This window comes from Salvia miltiorrhiza, chromosome 3, assembly GCF_028751815.1.
Source record: "Salvia miltiorrhiza cultivar Shanhuang (shh) chromosome 3, IMPLAD_Smil_shh, whole genome shotgun sequence".
In the NCBI taxonomy this organism is placed as follows: Eukaryota; Viridiplantae; Streptophyta; class Magnoliopsida; order Lamiales; family Lamiaceae; genus Salvia; species Salvia miltiorrhiza.
In genome coordinates this window covers 33,715,829-33,739,963 of record NC_080389.1, presented here as the reverse complement: position 1 = coordinate 33,739,963, position 24,135 = coordinate 33,715,829, and the positions used below count along the sequence as shown (strand labels likewise).

At 37.4% G+C, this 24,135-nt stretch overlaps 2 protein-coding genes across 2 annotated transcripts; both read left to right on the top strand.

Annotated features, from left to right (window-relative positions):
- Nucleotides 1-160: 160 nt before the first annotated feature.
- Nucleotides 161-1,799, top strand: LOC131018684 (uncharacterized). The gene is made up of 6 exons (XM_057947398.1): nt 161-305; nt 517-586; nt 837-966; nt 1,049-1,372; nt 1,481-1,588; nt 1,677-1,799. The coding sequence occupies exons 1-6, from the start codon at nt 161-163 to the stop codon at nt 1,797-1,799; spliced, it is 900 nt and encodes a 299-aa protein (XP_057803381.1).
- Nucleotides 1,800-16,551: 14,752 nt separating this feature from the next.
- Nucleotides 16,552-17,400, top strand: LOC131018683 (uncharacterized). The gene has a single exon (XM_057947397.1). It carries the CDS (start codon nt 16,552-16,554, stop codon nt 17,398-17,400), a length of 849 nt encoding a protein of 282 aa, XP_057803380.1.
- The last annotated feature ends 6,735 nt before the right edge of the window (nt 17,401-24,135 follow it).

Below are 24,135 nucleotides of genomic sequence, written 5' to 3'. Positions count from 1 at the left end.
AGGTAGTGCAAGTGTTTTACTGCCCCTATCCCAGCACGAACCAATAAAAGAAAAACTGGTGGTCAGCATGCAAAGTCAACGCAAGATCAAAGGTTGAAGTTTCCACTACCGCACCTACTCAACATTAGATCAACTGTTTCAAGAAGAGGTTGTTACTATTATGTCTACCCACACAACTGTAGACATTGACCCGCCACTTCTTGTTCATCCCCTTGGTGGAATCATTGACATTGAAGATGACGATGAACCAGAAGACAACGATCAATCGTTGATATCTGATGACGACGACAGTGATGATGATGACAGTAGTGATGATTAGAAATAATTATAAATGTACAATTTGGAATATTTGGCAATGCATTTGTTATGTTTGTTATTTTATGTGATCAGAAACTTTATTTGTTAATGTATTTCTATATTCACAGACTGTCTATTTATGTGATATATATGTTTGTTATTTTATTTGATAATTGTAAACTGGTTGTGTCTATACTTATCTGAATCAATTTGAAACAGGTACCATGTCTCATCATAGAGATTTTTCTAGGTTCGGTAGTCGGTCTTCTGGGCCTGAGCAGGAGCGATAGTCCTCCTCAGGCTCTGGGCCGTACATTTCAGCGACTCCAGAGGGTTCCACTCCACAGACCACTACTGCCTCTGGGTCTAGAAGGCCCAGAGGGCGATTAGTGGCTGAGATTAGAGCCGACTGCCCTGGGCGCGACGGGAGGATCCTCTTTTAGAGGACGGCTGATGGGTAAGTATTTTAATTTTAATCATTATTTGTCTATACCAAATAATTATTTAAATTACTTTGACATATTGGATTACAACTACAGTCATTTGATCGAGCCCCTGGGGATCTCCACCAATTGCACGAACTCGTTTAGGAGGATTCAGAACCCAGGCGGGTACACGTGGAAGTTGACTCCCCCAACGGTGAAGGACTTGTATTTTGAGGAATTCAAGGTAATTGAATTTCTACTACATATAAATTTATCATTATATATTGTTAAAATGTTATATATTAATTGTACCATTACTTCAACAGAAAGAGTTTACTTGGGACCCTGAGGATGAGGCTGATGTGAAAAAAATGTGGTTAAAAAATGCCCGCAAAAGGTACAGTGACAACATGAGCGAGCATAAGAGACAGCTCAAGGAGAAGACCGAGGCAGGGGAAAGGATGAAGACACCCCTGGGCATGTCCGACGCCTTCTGGACGGGACTCAAGGCATACTGGGATCAAGATGAGATGAAGGCCATTTCTAGGCGAGCACGTGAGAACCGATACTCTGAGCCCGATGGAGTCGGTATAGGGATCAGCCGGCACGTTGGAGGGTCTCAGTCGAGTCGTATTCTGCAGCAGAGTCTGGTTAGTAATTATGAATTAAGTATTTATCTTAATATATATATATATATATATATATATATATATATATATATATATTACCTTATTTATCTTATATACATGCATGAACAGATCTCGGATGGTGGAGTCCAGCAGGATGCGGCGAACTATAGCACCTTCCTCCACCTCCACATGCGTAGAGATGGAAGTTTTGTGTTAGACAGGGATGCCAAACTTGATGTAAGTGTTTAATTTTAATCAAATATTAGTAATACATAGTGAAATGTATTAATTTTCTAATAATTGTGCATTGTTATGTATGAATTAGGCGGAGATTCATCGCGTTGCTGCTGAGACAGGACGAGATGACCGACTTGATGAGGTCTACTTGGAGCTCGTACATCCCGGTAGGTCACGGCTCTACGGCACTGGAAGTGCCGGTGTGAGCTAATTTAGTAGGGGGTCTACTGGTAGTACTTGAGCTTTCGGGATGCCTCAGCGGCTGTATGAGACTTGGATGTCCACGCTGGAGGAGCACTTCCAGAAGGCTGACGAAGGATAGGGCTGTAGCAATTGCGGCCCAAGAAGCAGCAATGAAGCCGAACGAGAAGCACATAAGTCCCTTGAGTTGTGGATGGCTCAATTCGGGGAGATACTTGTTGGATTTGTATACTGAAAGCAAGAACGTTTTATGCTTGTATACAATGACTCCTGTGTTCACTATTTTATCTCATATCCGATTGTATTCATGATTGCATATGTATGTCCTTTATCTCTATATAAGTAGATTATATGGTGTGTTGTAGATCACAGAAGGCCATATAATTGGAATAACCTTAAGAGATATAAAATGATCATAGCCGAGATGACTCTAGGACGAGTCGTTGGTTTAGGCTGCAGTATAGATGAAAGGAGTTTGTCTTGACTACTTGTCTATACTGGTACGTCATAACGTATTGATAGGATCACAGTGAGATGTATTCTTCTGTCTGACATAAGTGAAGAGTCAAGATCTCGGTGACTTAATAGAATCTTAATACTAATAAGATTTCAAATATATATGTTGATTCGTATATCACTTTGACTTACTATGGGTGAGAGTTATATAGTAACTTGAGTACTCTGTATCTTGGTTGATAGCGGTCAATATATGATATTTGATTATCTGTATTAGTACCCGTATCCGGTATAGGATAATGACATCCCCTTAAGGAGCTCAATAAGATTTATTGTGTTAAACCCTGCAGGTTGATTAAGTTGAGGTGCAATAACTAAGTTTGAGTGGTATTGCTTAAGAATTACAAAGAGATTAATTAATTTAAGCTGTCAGAGCTTTAATTAATTAATGGATGTCGGATATTTTAAATACGGAGATTTAATAAGTCTAAATTCAAGCCCCGACTCATCACCGACAATAAAGGGGTAAGCCAGTATTGATTCTCTAATGGAATGAATTAATACTTATGAATTAATTATGATCTGGGCTGATCATAAAAATTAATTCATTAGAGGCCCATCTTTATTCCTTGTATCTGGTCCCTGGACTGGCCCAAAGTCTCCTGTGCCCAGTAGGAGTTAATTCTCGCCCACTACAGTTATTAGTGCCCTAGGACTGTATTTTGTCTATAAATACAGTTGTCTGCTCTCAGAATAATATACACACAACATTAGGGTTTTTCGAGAGCAGCAGAGGGGCGCCAACTTGAGAAGGCCGATTTTCTCCTTGGGAATTCTCACAGCTCGTTGTCCATCCAACGGTGGGAGTTGAGCGGGATACAGTTCAGAAGATCTAAGCTGGAGTCAGATTTTTGCAGGAAATCATGTTCTGGCAGTTTTCAAAGAACGGCAATAACTTCCTCTACAGAACTCGGATTTGGACGAAACAGGTGGCCACGGAAATCTCTTTCGAAAAGGAAAAAGTTGTATTTCTGGACAAAATATGATTGGATGATGTTTGAGGCTTCAAACGAAGGCTTGAAGTTGGCTGACCTGTTCAGCGACGAATTGATGAATTCTTAGGAATTCTTCAGGTATTTCTAACTCCAAGGTGCAGCACTTAATTTAATAGGAGCATGCTAGGTTTAATCGATGTATGGTGAATTAAGATAATCCAAGAGACGATCCTCGGGCAAATCGAGTATTAATTAAGTTTAATATTCCTTCAATTGGTATCAGAGCCTGGATTAGTTATCTTGGCTCTGTCTGATAATTCGCGTTCGATTAATATGTGCGTGTTTTTATTTTTTTTTTCTGCTGCTTTTCTTCGTGGTCTGTTGATTCATGGGATACGTCGTTTTGACGTTGTAATCGTTTTTCCACCACGAGAAAATCTGTGGTTTGATTAGGACTTCCGTTATTGTACTTTGTTTTTCGGCTGTAATCTGTAATTATGGTAAAACGAGACGATGACAACGACGATCAGACGGAGAACTAAGAACAGGTTTTTGGAGTTGATGAACAGGTTTCGGGCTGTGCTGCACTCTGGTTTGCGAACTGCTGCCCTCTAACTTCAGAGCTATTGCGCTCTTCCTCGGGAGCTGGTTCTGGTTCTCAGCACTCTGGGCTTCGGCTCTGGCTCTGGGCAGTCTGAGTTTCGACTCTGGCTCTGGAGATGTTTCAGCTCTGCTCTGGCGTGTGAGTGGTCTCTGCTCTGGCGTGTGAGTGGTCTCTGCTCTGGCGTGTGAGTAGTCTCTGCTCTGGCGTGTGAGTGGTCTCTGCTCTGGCTGTGAGCTCTGCTCTGTCTGTGAGCTCTGCCCTGATTGTGAGCTCTGCTCTGTCTGTGAGCTCTGATCTGCCTGTGAGCTCTGCTTTGTCTGCGAGCTCTGCTCTGTCTGTGAGCTCTGCTCTGGCTGCGAGCTCTGCTCTGGCTGCGAGCCCTGCTCTGTCTGCAAGCTCTGCTCTGTCTGTGAGTTCTGCTCTGGCTGCGAGTTCTGCCCTAGCTGCGAGTTTTCTTTGCTCTGGCTGCACGGATCTATTGGGAGTGTCGAGGAGGTGGCGCATGAATCTCGAGGCAAACCCGAGGGGTTCCCAATCCCTAGTTTCAAAGACGAGCCTGATGGAGCAGTTTCGGGCCGAATTTCTATTTTTGAGTTTTTCTTTTCTGTTTTAAATGTAATAGATTAGAATTGGAATTCCACGAATGGGTCACGAAGAACTTTATTTCTTTTATTCTGTTCTTTGCATGTCGTGGTGTTAATCATTTATGCTCTTTGCCTGCTGTTTTGTCATTGCTTGTTAATATGTGTTTATTAACTGCGCATAGACAAGCATGCTAGGTTTATCGTTTTCTTAAGCATATTTTAGAATTCTGCGAGCATGTTTTACGTGTTGCGTTCTAGAAAAGCATGTTTAGGATTATGTGTTGAGGATGATCAAACCTTTTGAAATAAAAAGACTAAGTTGTTTTAATAATTTTTATGGTGTTTAAAAATTATTTTAGAACTCCACATGTGGTCTCAAGACAAAGTGATTGAGAATATGAGTAAACGTCCACACGATCGTGGCTTACTTCATGTTTGATTTCACAAGTTTGTTAAGTTGAGATTTCTATTAAAAATATTTAAATCTATTTAAGTAGTGGGAGTTATGCGGTAAACGTCCACATGATCGTGGCTTACTCGTATGATTTTCATAAGTACTTTAGAGGATGGATTTTAAATAAGATAACCAAGAGGTTAAATTGAAAGCGGTATGGCCCTAGTGAGTATGCTAATTTCGAGAATTTAATTGTCAAGGTTAAATTGTGGTCGCTGCTTAGATATCATTTCAAGTACAATGTACAACTCCCCATCGGAGTCCCTTCTTGAATATGATATGGTCTAGTTAAGGTCCAACTATTAATTTCCGTTGTCAAAAGGTTAAGTTGACATGGATGAAAATTAAACGACTAGGTAAATAGTCTAGTTGAGGGGTTCATGTGTAAACGTCCACACGATCGTGGCTTACTCGTGAGATTCTTTGGGCAGTTGGAGGTTTCATTAATATTGTTTTATCAAAAGATTACAATATTATTGTTACGAATAATGTGCTTCATGTTCTTACATGTTTAAATTGTTTACTTTCAGATATGTCTATGTCTCATTTTTATTTATTTATTCTTGCACAAAGTCTTTAACCGGTCCATATATATATATATATATATATATATATATATATATATATGGAAACGCATTTTGGAGTTTATCTTCATCACAAACTAGCATTTTTTGTGTTGCTTACTACTCCACATTCTATTTGTTCGAACGATGAGACAACTGATAGGAAGAATGAACTGCATAAAAGGTGGCATGTGATGAATAATGTGGCTATATGTTATATTATGAGAATAATGTCACAAATCTTGCAACTCTAACATTAGGGCATGGACGATGCTCTTAGCATCATGCTGAATCTCAAGAAAACGTTCAGAGAGTCGGACTGGGCTACTCGTTTAAATTTGATGAGAGTAATCTTTTTATGAGCGAGCATAGCTCAGTGCACGAGCATGTCATGCACATGGCAAACTTGTTTAATGGACTTGACTTGCTAAGTGGGAGTATCGACGGTGAGGCAAAAGTCGATATTATCCTGAACTATCTTCCCGAGTCTTTTAATTAAGAACTTTCGCCTCAACGCTGTTATGAGCAAGAATGATAATACTCTTTTTGAGTTTTTGAATGCTCTAGTTACGGCTAAGGAAGTTGTTGGAAAGAGATGTGCAAGCACTTGTTATTGCCAAAGGAGAGCCATCTTCTTCGTCGAAAGACGTGAAGAAGAAGGGTCCAAGGGGCAGGAAAGACAAGGGAAATAGTGGGAGTAGTGGTGTGATAAGATTGAGTATTGGAGAATTTTTTCTTTCAATACTCAAGGCAAGGGGTTAAGGTACTTCACTTGCTGTAGTAACTGAGACATGTCAGCTCGTTTTCTACACAGTTGTGAGTAGTAGATAACGAAAGAAACTGATAATGATTGTTACACCTTGCATGGCTTTTTATAAGCTGACAAGGAAGCTGAGAAGTGATGAGATGATTGTCTTCATAGGCAACGTGACTAGAGTCGCAGTTGTTGCAATTGGAGACTTGTCTTTAAGTCCTAAAGACATAGTTTAGTTTTTGAAAGTTCCTTATCATGTTCCAAAATTTTGAATAGATTGATCTTATGTCATTTTGATAGTGGTGTTTCTATCATAAGAAATGACAAAGTTGTTTATTCTGGTATTTTGAACATCTCTCTTCATACTATAACTTGTCTACAAAATACCTTTATATTGCATTTACATCACCGAACAAAAGAAAGAGAAAAGTTAAGGCTAATCTCATAGAGGATCTTACACATATATTGATACCCTAGAGTAGGTCACATCTATCTTAACAGGATCCAAAGGCTCGTGTCTAAATAGTACATTGGATTCAATCCAGGTTGTACCATTTGGAACCTGCGAATCCTGTATAGAGGAAAAGATGGAGACCGGGTCATTCATGACAAAGGGGATAAAGGGCAATAATGTGTTAGGAATGATCTTTTCTGATTCATTGTCAATGTTTGGGATTCCAACCCAGTTTACTACACCATGTAATCCCTATATAAGATGGTGTGGTGGAGGGAAGAAATAGGTCACTCTTGGAAAAATATGTTCGATGATGAGTTATGCATCTTTGCAATTAGTCCTAAAGAATCAGAAGGTGGTTATTAGCAATGACAAGCGATTCTTAGAAGTGGACTATGTAAATAATAATTTATCCAATTCAGATATTGTGCTTCAAGAAATTGAAGGCAATAGACAGGCGATTCCATAACCCAAGCCTAGTGTGCAAGTGAATGCATCATAGGACAGTACACAAACCATTATCACAGTCGTACCACCACCGCTTCATCATAGTGGGAGGATTATCGTCCAACCCGATCGATTTATGTTATTAGGAGAATCTTCGGATCTTGTCCGTATTGATGAACAAAAGGATATCGACCCTGACAACTTTAGAAAAATGATGGAAGATTTAGATGCAGATTCTTGGTACGATGCCATGTTTTCTGAAAAAGAATCCATAACTGCTATGAAGGTATACGAGAAAACTGAATTACCAGATGGCTTTTTGGCCATAGGTAGTAAGTGGGTATACAATAGAAAGAGAGAATCGGATGGCGAAGTCGCAGCTTTTAAAGCTAGACTGGTGGCGAAAGGTTATACCCACACTACAAGAAAATTGAGTATACATGACACTGCATACATGACGCTTTTTATTAAAAAGCGTCATGTATGAGCGCCTTTTTTGAATACATGACGTTTTCTCAAAAAAACGTCATGTATGCAGTGTCATGTATTCAATACATGACGCTGTGCTGACACTTTAAAAAAAACTGTCATGTATGAGCGTCATTTATTCATAGTATAGATGACGCTCATTACAAAGCGTCATATATGTGCGTTAGTTTAAATTATATACATGACATTTATTTAAATTGTCATGTATGTGGTTAGACAAGCTGTCATTAATTGTAGTATTCTTGACATTTGGTATAAAACGTCAACTATATTTAAATACAAGCGTCATGTATATGTGTTTATTTAATTTCTATACATGACATTTATGCATATCATCACGTATGTCATTATAAAAACGTCATTAGTAGAATTAAAGAATATTATACTTAAAATTAAATAATATTATAATTTTGAATATAAAAAAAATAATTATTATTCTTAATATTATAAATTTAAATAATCTTTTTAAAATTAGAATGTAAATAAATAAAAGTGAAGAAATTTTTTATTTTAAATATTATAATAAAAGTAATTAGTATTATTATTTTACAATAATATTTTAAAAAAACCCGACAAAAAAATAAATTAAAAAAAGGCCACAAAATCAAAAAGTAATGCCCAAAACATTTCTTCTTCTTCTTGCTTGCTCTTAAATATTTTATTTTTTTTTGAAGTGTTCTCGCTCTTAAATCTTAATTGGTCCTTCTCCACCTCCCTCTATAAACTGAAAACACATACGCAGAAATTACACAGAAAAATAAAAACCCTAACTCCCTTTCTCAAATTCTGCCGCCGTGGTCGTGGTCGACTTTGGGCTTCGACGCCGCCAGCCTTGCTCTGCTTCATCTCGCCTTTCCCCTTACAAATCGTCGCCATCGAAGCACTTACAAGGATAGCCGGACCGAGCTTCGTTCGCCGCTAACTGCCGCCGTCGCGCCTCCATCTTTTGAAGCGCGAGTAAACGCTGTGTATCCTGGATCAGAAGAGCAACAACCGCCGAAGCAGAGTTACGGTAGGTCGGTAGGTCGTGGGTGCGCAACTGCTGCTTTCGCCCCCTCCTCTTTCCTATTTCTTTTTCTTTTTTATTTATCTTATTTTAATTAGTTTCCTTAATAATTATTCCTTTCCTATTTATAATAATCTGGTGGTGCAGTTATAAACAATTTATTTGAATGATTTGTGTTTCTTTTGAGGTTTTTGACTACAATCGGCCCCTCTCCCGCTAACTTGTCTCATCCCCCATTTCCACCCCGTCTCCTTCGGTCTCTTCCGTTGCTGCTTCGTGTTGTTGCGCCATGCTCCGCAATTCGCTGCTCTGTTCTAGGTATTGACGATTTGAAATCCTAATTTTGTTGCTTCCTGCGAATTTACGTTTGAGATAGTCTAGGGTTTCGATTTTATGCTATAATTTTATATTGCTACTTGTGAATTTCTATTCTAGGTGTGTATGATTTAATATCAGTTATGGAGCTCTTGGTTTTATGCTTTCCATGTGATTTTGTTTTTTACTTCTTTGGCAATACGACACCATTGAAGCAATTATTGGGAAAACTCATAATTATATGTGTGCTTATTAGTTTATCATGCTTATTGATGTGTACACCACAAGCTTGGTTTGAAACCTCTAGAAATATTAAATTTCAGGCATTTAAGAGCATCGTGCACTACTTTGTGGATTCACAGACTGTAGCTAATTGAATATATACATTTCTTGAATTAGATTGTGGAATTTCTTTTGTTGTTTTGAGTTCATACCTGAGAATATGCTCCACTAAATCAGAGGCTTTATACTGCAAGTATCTCTTGTGAATTTTAAATGAATGAATGATATTAAAGTATTGCTTAGCTTGCAACCTTACATTTTGTGCTTTGGTGATAGTAGAGTTCAACTCAGAAAATCTGAATGGTCTGTGTTTGACATGTTTACTTCACAACCTTTTGAATGCGTATTATATAACTGCTCTTTCTCCGCGAGATTTATCTCTAATTCCTGAAGAAAGTTTCGATCTTCCTTTTTTGAATCCAAAGCTGCCTATTGATTCTAACAGTTGCGAAGGTTTGTTGTTTATCAGCATTGGTACTGGCCATATTTATCTTTGCAACCCCACAACTAGAATGGTTCAGATGTTTCCTCCCCGGGAAGCCTCTCCAAATTGTATCACCGTATATCTTGGTGGTGGTGTTTGCTACGATTCTAAATCTGATGATTACAAAATCCTAAGAGTTTGTGCACAGTTCTACTCGAATCCGTATTTTCTGCACTACACAACTTTTGACTTGTATTCGTTAAAAAAGAAGTCGTGGAGGGTGATTCCAAATCCTACTTTGCCCAAATATCTTAATGCTAAAGTTACATGTATTAGAGATAAATGTTATTGGTTTAATCGGGGTTTTACAGGAGTTGAATGTTTCGATTGTAGTGAGGAAAGCTTCTCTCACTTGGCTTTACCACCAAAGACTCGTGGCTTTATGTATGAGCTTGTCAAGTTTAGTGATGAAGATATGTTAGGTTTTATTTTCGATCGGAAACGAGGAGTTAGTAGTAAAAGCAGTGATCATGATCAGTATTTTGGGATTGCACCCGGTTATTATTATGAGCTTTGGGTGTGGAAGGAAGAGTTGTAGGCCTGGAATATGAATTTTAAAGTCTCTCTTGGTGGTGGTGTTCATTCACCACAGAGGACAATATACGATCAGTCGCTATTTAATTCATGTTCATTGTTATGTTGAGAGCAACATTGCGCTGCCTGATGGAGTGCCAATCTCTGAGTACATACTCCTATCATTCTTCTAGCTCTCTTAAATCATTGTTCCAATAAGATTTGTTTAAACATAACATGATGTATGTATGTGTGAATGCAGATCCCATACTCTTTGTCATATTTATTTAGATGAGGACGGCCATGACCCTGACCTTAGGGAGGAAGACATTGTTGAAGTTGATCAACGTTACGTTGAAGCCTGCAAGGAAGATTTTCTTGATTATGCTGATGCTGACAAAGGGTACGCTTCTTGGTGGATATGTTCTGATCCTCACATTTTACAAATGAAATGGGAGGACTACATAGAGTTGCATAAATATATGTGATGATGTGTGCATGGTGTTATATTTGTGTAAAGTTACTTTCTTAATTAGTAGCATAAATTATTTGTGTTTTAGATTAGTTTTCTAATGAAAAGCAACTTTCTTTTACTAATTAAACATGTGTGACTGCAGATTCCGTATTGTTGAGAATATAGAGTTGGAGGATGAGGAGGAGGAGGAGGTATTCTTGTTCGAAATTATAATTTGTGGGTGATGTGGTAGAACATTGGTTCTTATTTTGTTGTTGGGAGATGTGGTAGAACATTGGTTCTTATTTTGTTGTTGTTGGATGAATATTGGTTATCAATGTTTAATTGGTCATTTTCAGTATGTTTTGATTTCTTTTTTTGTACAATTTAATAATATTTATAAATTAAAAACAGGAAAAAACCAATATAATATGAAATAATATTTTAAAAATCTGAATAAGCATATTTGACGGTTTTAATATGACTATAGATGACGCTTATAAAACGTCAAGAAAACTAAATATGAAATGACGGTTAAAAAGTGTTGAGAATAAACATAGAAACGTCGTGAAAACCTATATACATGACATTCAAAAAGTGTCAAATATAATCAATAAACCGTCATGAAAACAAACATACATGACGGTCAAAAAATGTCAAAATATGAAAAAAACCGTCATGAAATATATTTTCCTTGACGGTTAGAAAGCGTCAAGAAAATAATATGAATGTCATGTATAACATTATAGTTGACGGTTATCCACCGTCATGTATACATGTACAACCGTCAAGAATAATTAGTATAGATGACGGTCATTAACCGTCACCTATACTAGGTACTATACTTGACACCAGTATACTTGACAGTCAACGGATATCATAGATGACGGCTAAAAACCGTCAAGTATGAGCGTTTTTCTTGTAGTGCCAGGAACAAGGTATAGATTATGATGAAACCTTTTCGCCGGTTGCCATGCTTAAGTCCATCCGAATACTCCTTGCCATAGCAGCCCACATGAACCTTGAGGTTTGGCAAATGGATGTCAAGACCGCTTTCTTAAACGGTTTCCTTGAAGAAGGAATGGATGTCTATATGCAGCAACCCAAAGAGTTTGTGAAGAAGGGTGAAGAGCATCTTGTGTGGAAGCTAAATAAGTCCATTATGGACTTAAGCAAGCTTCGAGGTCATGGAACAAACGTTTTGACGAGGTCATTAAATCCTATGGATTTATTCGTTGGGAGAATGAAAGTTGTGTGTACCGTTTAGATGCCAATGGTAATGTGGTTTTCCTTGCACTTTATGTAGATAGTACCCTCCTAATTGGCGACAATATGGAGTTATTATCAGACATAAAGTAGTGGTTATCCGAACAGTTTCAGATGAAAGACTAAGGAGGTATAGTATACATCATTGTGATCAAGGTTATAAGGGATCACTAGAATAAGATGTTGGGCTTATCTCGAGTGTCTTACATTGATACTGAGAATACTCGTTGTAGTATGCATACCGCCAAGAAAGGATTGCAACCTTTGAGCTATGGCGTTCCTTTATCTAAAGACATATGTCTTAAGATGTCTATTGAGGTTGAGAAAATGAAGGCAGTATTCTACGTTTCCGCAGTAGATAGCTTCATGTATGGATTGCTATGTACAAGATCTTATATTTGCTATGCAGTTAACATGGTTGTAAGATATCAGTATAGTCCTAATTAAGGAAACTGAACTGTGATAAATTATATTCTCAAGTCCCTGACTAGAGAATAAGGATAGTTTGCCAGTTAGATAGTTTAGTTCATTTTTGGATTATACGGTTTCGGATTTTCAGGCTGACCGGAATAAAGAATAATTACCTCGAGCTATGTGTTTTCCTTGGGAGGTAAAACCATTTGGTTTGACCACTACCTCCAGGATCTAAGAGTGATTTCTAGTTTGCGTGAGAGGATCACCTTCGTGATAACTCAAGTGCAGTTGCAAACTCTAAGGAATCCAAGAACCACAAGGAGACAAACACATGGAGAGTAAGTACCAAATTATAGGATTATTCATAAACCGAGGTTATGTGCTCATAGAATAAATTCTCACATATTGGAGAAACCTACTAATCTTTTCACAAAAGGCTTATCACAAATGGTCATTAAACGATGGGAATGCGATTGAGGCCACCCACTTAGGAAACTTTAAGTATAAGTGTGAGAAGTGTTAGGTGATTGGTTTTTAGACGCATTGTATACTAAAAGTTTGCTTTAGTATAAGTGGGAGATTGCTGGATTTGTATATTGAAAGCAAGAACGTTTTATGCTTGTATACAATGATTCCTATGTTCACTATTTTATCTCCTATGTGATTGTATTCATGATTGCATATGTATGTCATTTATCTTTATATAAGTAGATTATATGGTGTGTTGTAGATCACAGAAGACCATATAATTGGAATAACCTTAAGAGATATAAAATGATCACAGCCGAGATGACTCTAGGACGAGTCGTTGGTTTAGGATGCAGTATAGATGGAAGGAGTTTGTCTTGACTACTTGTCTATACTGGTACATCATAACGTATTGATAGGATCACACTGAGATGTATTCTTCTATCTGACATAAGTGAAGAGTCAAGATCTCGGTGACTTAATAGAATCTTAATACTAATAAGATTTCAAATATATATGTTGATTCGTATATCACTTTGACTTACAATGGGTGAGAGTTATATAGTAACTTGAGTACTCTGTATCTTGGGTGATAGCGGTCAATATATGATATTTGATTATCTGTATTAGTACCCGTATCCGGTATAGGATAATGACATCCCCTTAAGGAGCTCAATAAGGTTTATTGTGTTAAACCATGCAGGTTGATTAAGTTCAGGTGCAATAACTAAGTTTGAGTGGTACTGCTTAAGAATTACAAAGAGATTAATTAATTTATGCTGTCAGAGCTTTAATTAATTAATGGATGTCGGATATTTTAAATACGAAGATTTAATAAGTCTAAATACAAGCCCCGACTCATCATCGACAATAAAGGGGTAAGCCAATATTGATTCTCTAGTGGAATGAATTAATACTTATGAATTAATTATGATCTGGGCTGATCTTAGAAATTAATTCATTAGAGGCCCATCTTTATTCCTTGTATCTGGTCCCTGGACTGGCCCAAAGTCTCCTGTGCCCAGTAGGAGTTAATTCTCGCCCACTACAGTTATTGGTGCCCTAGGACTGTATTTTGTCTATAAATACAGCTGTCTGCTCTTATAATAATATACACACAATATTAGGGTTTTTCGAGAGCAGCAGATGGGCGCCAACCTGAGAAGGCCGATTTTCTCCTTGGGAATTCTCACAGCTCGTTGTCCATCCAACGGTGGGAGTTGAGTGGGATACAGTTCAGAAGATCTGAGCTGGAGTCAGATTTTCGCAGGAAATCATGTTCTGGCAGTTTTTGAAGAACGGCCATAACTTCCTCTACAGAACTCGGATTTGGACGAAACAGGTGGCCACAGAAAGCTCTTTCGAAAAGGAAAAAGTCGTATTTCTGTACAAAATACAATTGGATGATGTTTGAGTCTTCAAACAAAGGCTTGAAGTTGGCTGACCTGTTCAGCGACGAATTGATGAATTCTTAGGAATTCTTCAGGTATTTCTAACTCCAAGGTGCAACACTTAATTTAATAGGAGCATGCTAGATTTAATCGATGTATGGTGAATTAAGATAATCCAAGAGACGATCCTCGGGCAAATCGAGTATTAATTAAGTTTAATATTCCTTCAATACTGAGGTGGTCGGGTCAACTACCTTGAGCAGCACTTCTACGTATCTATATCATGTTGAACCATTTTATTTATGTTATGTTTTGGAAGAAACAAAATTACACTTGCATTTTATTTTACATTTGTGTTTTGTTGAACAATTTAATTATTTCATGTTTTCAAATCATTCTCCATCCCCTATTTATTGTGAGTAAATTCAACGTATGCAAATGAATTCAAAATACATTATAATTACAAAATCAAAATATTTATGCTATATAAAGTAGATTGATAAAAAAAATTAATAACATATAAATTAATAAATAAATATATTTTTTCCACATAAAAATAAGGATATATATGCAAATGAAAATACATTAAAATTATCAAATTAAAATACTTATGGTTTATAAACTATATTGATAAAAAAAAATTAATGAAAAATTAAATATTTATTCGCCATAAAAATAAGGGCGGAAATGAGACCGATCTGTAATTAACATCACTTGGATATCATCTCGTCATATTCCAATGTTATGAATATATGATATATATTGTATATTGAAATAGAGTTTAAATGAATTAATAGGTAATAGATATAACAATATTACAAGTGCTCTCTACTGGTGACCATTCGAAAGGAACTTCAAGGTTAAACGTGCTTGACTTACAGCACAACTAAGATGGGTGACCCACTGGGAAGTTCGTCTAAGGATTGAAATACCATATAAATATGGAAATACTTGTGGATATAAATAAATAAATAAAATAATTAAATAATTAAAAATGAAATTATATAATTAGCGGCGGCAGAAGGCCGCCGGCAATTAGCGGCGGCCGTAGGCTGCCGGTGATAGTCCGGCCAACGTTCAGCACGGTGAGCCACCGGAAACCAGTCAGTGTTGCCGGCGGCACAATTGCCGCCGCTAATTGTCGGCGGCATTATCGCTGCCGCGACTTGCTGGCGGCTTCCGCAGCCGGTAAAGTTCGGCCAACCACCTGATTTGGCCGGACAACGTTTACCGGCGGTAATAGCCGCTGGGAATCGTCAGCGGCTTCCTTTTGTCGTCGCCGATCACATCTTCGACGAGAAAATTACCGGCGGCAACGTGCCGTCGGAAACGTCGCCACTAATTCCTTCACTGGCGGCCGCCTCATTTTTAGCGGCGGGAATTGCCGCTGACGATTAAATCTTTTTTTGTAGTGTTATCGGCTGAACTTGACCTAAACATTACATTCTGATGAGCAACAAATTTTTTGTAACTAGTGTATTTCCCCTCATACACGTAACACCAGTATATGTGCTCGCTCGGGAATAACAATCAACGTCGTTTTATTTATACCTTCAATTGACGAATTTTATTGAAAAACTATTATGGTTGTACGAAATTTATCATTTTATATAAAGTTTTGAATTTGTGAAGTCTCATAAAAATTAAATAATGATATTTTAAGTTATAAAAATATGACATACTGTAATCGTTTTTTAATGTATATTCAAGGTTAAAATTTGTAATATTGTTGAAACATAAAAATTGTAACATATGTTTAAAGAAAATTATAATATTAAATCATATAGTATTTGATCAGTTGATTTTTTTTCCAAGTCCTAAAATTCCATAAATTAAATAATTACATGTATATAAAATATTTTTGCAATAAAAACTATATTGTGCAAAATAAGAGAAAGGAGAGAAATGTATATTAAATGTTTTATTATTAACTAAAATGTATGTTTTTGAGGAATAAAGAAAGACAAAAATAAGAATAAAAAGAAAAAAGAAATAAATATATAATTAAATCCGGCTTCAATTGTAGTCATCAGTCAAAAGTATAGTTCAAATTGTAACTACCTAGCAGTAGGAAATAAATGACTCAGTGTCATGCTTTTAGCTGACCTTTAAAAATTGTTTAAGAAATCAAATTGGGTATATATTTATCGTACTGGTAGATAGAGATACGGATATACCATGATCAGATATGAGTGAAATACAAAAAGATACGAGGCGAGAGGGGTTTGAGCATGGCACGCTTTTAGGAGATTTGTTTGGATTTTATTGTTACGTACACAACAATAAATATGACTTGAATCTAGTCGTCTTTGTTTTCCGCAGCAATAATTGTAACGGCGGGTTTCCCTCTGTGGTACCAGCATATATCAATGTATAATGTTTTGGTGGTGTCACTGTCAACGTTGGTGGTGCTGTGCAGCGTGAGTGCGAGCGGCAATCAATTAAGTAGCAGGGAATTGGACAGTCTCCTCCATGAGCATGCTTTCGAGGCATTTGTGGGGCGGCCGAAGACGGGAGTGGCTTACGATGCTAACCTCACCGGAATCCGAGTGTCGGCGATGAGGCTGAAGAGCGGCAGCTTAATGAGGAGAGGAGTGAGCATGTACCACGAGTTCCATATTCCCAAGGGAGTCGTCACCCATCCCTACGTCCACAGGCTTGCTCTGCTCTACCACAGCTTGCCCTTCAATTGGTCTTTAGCTTACTACCCTCTCCACGGCTACACCTATTTGGCGCCCGTCTTAGGCCTCCTCGCTTACGATGCGAACTCCACCGCCACTCGTCTCTGCATTCGAGCATCCGCGCAGCCCATTTCTATCCACTTCTCGCACCTGCTGCTGCCCTCGGTGCTTCCAAAATGTGTTTTCTTCGACGTCAATGGCTCCGTCAGCCTCAGCAATATGTCGTCGGGTAATATATGCACGACGTTCTCGCAGGGCCACTTTTCTGTTGTTATGGAGGAGACGAGAGGAAATACTAGTTCAGAGTCAGAGGAGGTGTGGAAGATTGTTTGTGGCGTGTTGGCGTTGGTGGTGGTGATGGGATTGGTAGGAGTTTTGGTAGGGGCGAAGAGGAAGCAGAGGAAGAGGATGCGTCAAATGGAGATGGTTGCGGAATCCAGTGAAGCTTTGAATATGACTGCCATTGGCACTACAAAAGCCCCAGCTGCTGTATCTACCAGGACCCTTCCTAAAATTGAGACGGATTATGTGCCCTAAATTCATTCCTGCTTCTTTTTATTTTTCAATTTTCAATTCACAAATTCTCGTCTGCACCCGGGTGTACAGTGTTATTTCGATAACATTATATATAACATGATAATGTCATTTGTAAAACAAAATAATGTTAGTGTCATTTCAAAATAGTGTTAGTGTTAATGCCATTTAATATAAGTATTAGAGTCATTTTGCACCCGGGTGCACACGAGACCACCTCTTTTCAATTTGTTTATTCAATTGGTTGTACTCTGAATTTTGCCCAGGACATGCACATTAGTTTGCCGCATTGGTTGCAAAATTATCTTGAAAAATGATTAGTCCCCACCTCCTTTTTTTTTTTATTACTTCCTCGGTCCCACCATTTTAGTCCCCTCTCACTTTTCACACATATTAAGAAAATGCATTTAACTTTTTTATTTTTATCTTTTATACCCTTATTTATTATTTTCACACATCCTTTTCACATTTAAGTGAAGCATTAAATAATGTCAATTTAGTAAAAACAATATTTTTATATTGTATTAATTAGAAAAGTGGACTATCTTTTTGGGACATCTCAAAATGGAATAAGGGACTAAAATGGTGGGACGGAGGGAGTATTATTTAGGATGCATTTATTTTAATTGTAAAACTAGCGAGTGGCCTGTCGAAATTCGACGAAAATCTATTACTATTACATAATTTTGTGATGTTTTATTTTATTAAAATAAAATATTAAATAAATTATTTTAAAAATAAAAAATATATGATATTTTTAAAAGTTGACTTAAATTATACTCCCTCCGTCCACGAAATGAGTACCCATATTTCCTTTTTCGTCCGTCCACGAAATGAGTACCCATTTCCCTTTTTGGCAAGTGTACCCCACACATCTCTTTAATTAATACACTCAAAAAGTGGGACCCTTAAACTATTCACACTACACTCCATACATTTCTTAAAACCCGTGCCGTCCACAAATGGGTACTCATTTCGTGGACGGAGGGAGTATATTTTATTATTGACCTACAAAATATTAAGAGATAAATTGCTAGTCTACTACATTTATTTGAATTTTACTTAAATTAGATATATGTGACTGCAATCAGTTACTGAAAAACATTAAAACAAAATGAATTAAATAATACATCAATTATGACTTTAGCTTTCAAAGTTTGAATACATTCTTAAATTTACAATTACCTTTTAATTTATCACAAAATTTTATCATACACACGTTAGTTGTTGTGTCATGCGTATGACAATTATCATTTGATACTAAAATCTTTAGACCTGTTTTTCTAGTTACTCTTGATATTTCCACGTGCAGTTGTTCATGACTGAAAATAGTTTTCAGTATGTATAACCATACGCTCGAAAGAGATTGCCTCTAACTCTTGCTTATTATCATAATAAAATAAAAATTCACAGGGAATTGCCTTCTCTGGAACCTAGCTGACATAATTTTTTGTGAAATCAGATAGACTTATTCTAACACCCCGTACTTTTCCTTATGTTGGGAGATAGTGTTTTAACACTATTGAGAATACTGAGATGTCGAGATGCGAGATTTTTTTTTTTTATATATATAACCAGATAAGACAGATTTTCTTTTAAATAGAGTTATGAGTGGACAAACCAATGATGGAGTTAGAGTGATGAGATTTGAGAAACGAGTCGAGTTAGAGATGCTGATTGAATTGAGTTGAGATTTTATTTTACTTCCGACTACCGGGAATAGAATTACCGGATACCGAGTTATCAGAGATTGACTGTCCTATTAAGAAAATAGGAATAATGAGTTTGACATAGAGTCGAGGAAGAGAGGGGGAGAACCCTTGATGATGTAACACCCCGTATTTTGGTTACCTTGAAATAGCATCGAAATACTATTGAGAACCTTGAGAGTTAAAGACTAGCTTACTAAAATCGAGAGGAAGTTATCAATGGATGATAATATGAGTAAAATAGAGATGTTGATAGAATTGAGAATGATGTTAGAGTTGAGATAGAGATGTAAATTGATTTTTGAGTTGAGATGAAAGGCGAGAGATAGAGTCGAGGTAGTGATTGAGAGTCACTATAAAGAGGATTAAGCTAGAGTGACAATTAGATTAATGACGAGTGATGATCTGTTGATTAACGTGACAACTTTGTGAGCTATTTGATTGACGTTATGTGATTTACCTGATACGTGTGCACTTATAATTGAGTAATTGTGTTAGTACATGATTTAATTTCCACCACACATTCCTACACTCACACTTTTTTTTTAAACATCCTCACATGTGGGATTAGACAAGTGGCCAAGTGGGGAGACAAAGTACTATTTGGGCATTAAATGCGTTTAGCTTAGAGAGTAAGATTGGAGATTAAAACAAAAGACCTTTTCTCTCTCCTTCCTTCACTCTCATGTTCGGCCCATCACCTTCTTCTCTCTCCCTCACGCCATTCTTTCTCTCCTCTATTGGAGACCAAGCTCAAGCTTCTCAAGACATAACTATGGTGAAATCCTCCACTAAATCTAGTCCTTAAACCCTTTCTACTCTTGATTCAAGAAGATTAGTGGAGTTTAATGCTTGAAGAATAGAGAGAAGATTTCCTTTTCTTGAAACTACTTGAGTAAGTGTTTTAATCTTTTGGATCTAGACTTTATTGTGAGATATATGTGTATAGAAGGATGACTGAGGCATGAGAAACTCCCCCTCCACCTTTTTCTTCTTCATTTTCGAAAAATTAGGGTTCTTGCCCTTTAAAAATCTTTCTGGTTCTTTTCTTAAATTGGGGTGAGAAATATGTTATATGTGATGATTTGAGGTGATTAAGGTGTGTTTTGTAAAGCTTAGTCTTGAGACGTGATTTTTACAAAATTCAGTTTGATATATATATAAATTTGGAAAATCCTTGAGGTTATGTCTTGAATGATGATTTGATGATGAACATGAATATATGAAAGGATTAACGTGATGTTTGATGAATGTAGTGTTTAAATGAGTTTTTGAGTTGGCTATGATGTTGAGTGATAGTATTTTTTTGATGTTTGGGAGTGTTTGATGAATTTTGGGAATGAAAAGTTGATGAATTTTCGAGTTTGCTCTTGTCCGCACTGTTCTGTCTTGAGTTTTGCTCTACTCAGCCGAGAATTCATTCCTCTGACTATTGATTCCTCTGACTATTGATTCCTCGATTCCTCTGACTATTGATTCCACTGACGAGTGATTCCTCTGACTATTGATTCAGAAAGTATTTTCAACTTACTATTTAAAAATCAGTTATTTCAGTTATGAGTCTTTTTGTCCGCATTCAAAAGTTTTCTCTAACTGATCAGTTTGTTTTGAAATCTTTAACTGATTGTTGGAAAATAGAATATCCGAGACGGACATGTACTTTTAAAAGAAAAAAAAATCTGTATTTGATTTAACTTGTCCTGATCATTTCTTAAAAAAATTTCCAACCTTTTGCCTCTGAAATGAAAATCTTGAGAATCTCATTGATTTGACAAAATGCAATGATCTTTCTCAACTTTTGAAGCTTCTGTCCTCCACAGTGACGGCGGACGTAAAATTTTCTTTCAAAAACATTTTAGGCACAGTTTTCGAAAAACTTTTTCATCTTCCTTCTTGATAAAATTTGTCTATTTATACCTTGATATCTTCGCTTGTTTTCTGCATCGACTAACAATTCTCCACAGCCTTCACTGTGAGAAAAAATTTCAATCTTTCAAAAAGTGCTGAGAAAATTTTGTTCCAACAAAGGAGAAAATCAATGACTACAAAGTCATGGAGTGGGAGAATGACGCTCACATACTTGGTCTTCACCGGACCCCTCCACTGGATCTTAACGTCTCTCTGACGTCAAAGCTTGCTTCATTCTCACTTGTATCTAGCGACGAGAGTGTCTTCCATCCTCATGCCCGGCCCATATGGTTTGAAGTACCTGTCAAGAAAACGGACTCCACCTGGTTCTCAGGCAAGCATCACACCTTTTTGTGAAGCTTCCATATGGTGCAACAACAATGACCAGGAGCTTGTTGTCAGCCGGCGCAACATCGACAGTGGTTGTCCTCACAATTGTCACTAATTCGATCTTCCTTTCCCACACACTTCTCAACCTACTTTTCTCTCTCTCCTTCACGAACCCTCTCCTCACCCTCCTTCAGTTTGCATGATGGTCGTTCTTTCTCTTCTATCTCTGAGAGCCATGCAAACCAACCTCTGTCCCTTTCTTTGTCTCCCCAATTTTCTTTCCTCACCCTCTTCTTTCACTTTCTTCTTCTAAACCTTCATATTCTCCACCTCCATCACACCCTCAGCACCTTTCTCTGGATCCTCTTGCGAGCCTCCTTCAACCCTCACGTGATCCTAGCTTCATCCTTCAGTCAATTATTTCTTTTTGATGTTGCCAAAAAGGGGGAAAGATCTCAGAGATATATCCTCTCAAAAGACTGAAGCTGGTTAAGCAAAATGATCATCAAGATGATCATGAGGAAGGTTAGCCAGAAAGACCTCAAGTCAACGGAAAACAAGTGTGAGTGGAACAAGCTTAGGAACATGAAGACTGAAGATGAAGATCAAGAAGTTCAAGGCGCAGCCAAGCAGACTGCTGGAGTCCATGGGTTTCCCCATGTGTTTTGTTTTGTTGTTTTTACTCCCTTGTAAGTCTTGCCCTGTACCTCGACTGATGTCTCATCAGTCTTTCTTTTAAATAAAAAGAACTTCTTTTGATCTCAACCTGAAGACAATGACTTTTTGTCCAGGCTCTGATTAATGTTTTTCTGTCTTCTCTTCGTTCTATTTTTGAACTGTTGTGTTCTTTCTCTAAGTACAAGTTTTAGGTTCTATTATTAAGGGGGAATAGTATTCACCCTGTTTTAGAACTTGTGCTCTGAGTTCAGTCATTTTCTTGCCTAGAACTGTTGTGTACGTGGTTTTGGCATCATCAAAAAGGGGGAAATTGTTGGGAACTTAATGGAATATCCTAATCCTTGTTTTGATGATACCAAAATCCATAGGTTTCATTTGTAATAGACTAGAACTGCTCGAACTCAAGTGTTAGAGTTCTTTTTCTAGTTTAGTTGTTGTTCTGAAGACTGAAGACTGAAGAACGAAGAACTGAAGACTGAAGACTGAAGTTGCCGACTGAAGTATCAGTCGAAGAATCAGTCTTGAACTGATTACTTAATGCGTGCCACGTGGAATTAGCGGACTGATACTAAAGTCAAGTATCAGTTAAACATTCTTCCTCGGACTGAACCTCCAACGTTCAAAGGAAGCCACATACTCCAGAAGTACAGCCGCATTAAATGCAGAGATCTCAGGATCGTCCTTTCTCTGCAGAGGTCATTCCTATTTGATGACTACTTCATCAGAGACGTCGCATCTCCTGATCTTCAACATAGCCGTTCTCGCCAAACAAGGAAACTCGAAGATTGAAGCCTCAGCCCAAGTTCTAATTACTCTCTAATGGAAGAAATCTTAAAGACCTTCTCCGCCAACGGATCTATTCAAGACTTCTCCTATAAGTAGCGCTCGAGGATCACTTCAATCTTCACCGATTCAACAACATAAGCTGAAACTCTGCTGAAATTGTTTCTCAGCCAAAAGCTTAAAATCTCCAAAGCTTGAATCGAAGAAGAGAATTCCAAAGCCAAAAATCAGTCACTGCTGATTACATAAATTCTCTTAGACCTTAGGTAAACCTTGTTTATCCAAAGCTTAGGTCAAACTAACTCTATAGAACTTGTTCTTTGAAGTTCAGTTGGCAAGATTTCAAACCTCCCTTCGATCGATAGAATTGAGTGTTTGAGTTGCAAAGGAGTTCTGGAAGGTACTCTGTCTCCGTGAGATCCTAGTGCCAGTTCGTGCTAGGAGTGAGAAATCCAACAAGATGTGTTGGTACTGAAGATTGGATCTTCAGTTATTTCGGTTGTGTGCACCCGCAAGCACACGGTTCGGTTTGCTATGCACCCGTAAGAACTAGCATCGGTTTGCAGTGCACCCGTAAGAACTTGCAGAGTGAAGTTGTTGGTCTGATCAACCGACCGTGGATGTAGGAAGTGTTTTCCGAATCACGTAAAAATCTCTATGTTATTTACAGCTTTCAGTATTTAAATTGTTACTTGTGCTCTTCCTTTCATAAACTGAAAACTGATTAATAGCAAAGAGAAACTTAAGACTAACAACGTGCTCAACTCAGAAGGCTATTGCGAAACAAAAGATTTCCGTTGCGTGTGTTATCAGTCTGACTGATCTGTCCTCTGATAGTCAGTGAGACTTATAACATCTCTGTTTATCAAACTCGACTGAAGCCTTACGTGCATCAGTTAAGTTCTCGTAACTTAACTGATAACTCCTTACTGAAGAGTCTTTCAGTATCAGTTGTTAACCCTGTTTTGGTCAAAACTCTTTTCAGTAAACAGGTGTCTGAGTTTGTGTTTGTAGTTTCGCTTTTGATCTCTGTATTGAGATCTTGATTCATTAAAAATAGCCTACAGGTGTATCCCCCCCCCCATACACCTATTCGAGACCCTCCGGACCTAACAGATATGATTTATTTTAATATTATATATATATATATATATATATATAGGAGGGCTACGGTAAAAACACTTCTTAAAATATAAATATAAACGTTTTTTAATGTACGAATTTTATCCAACAGGGTTACGAATTCATCAAACATGGTTACGAATTGCGAAAAATAATTTTTTGCTACCTTTGGGATTCGAACTCAGGACCACGAATTCATCCAACAGGG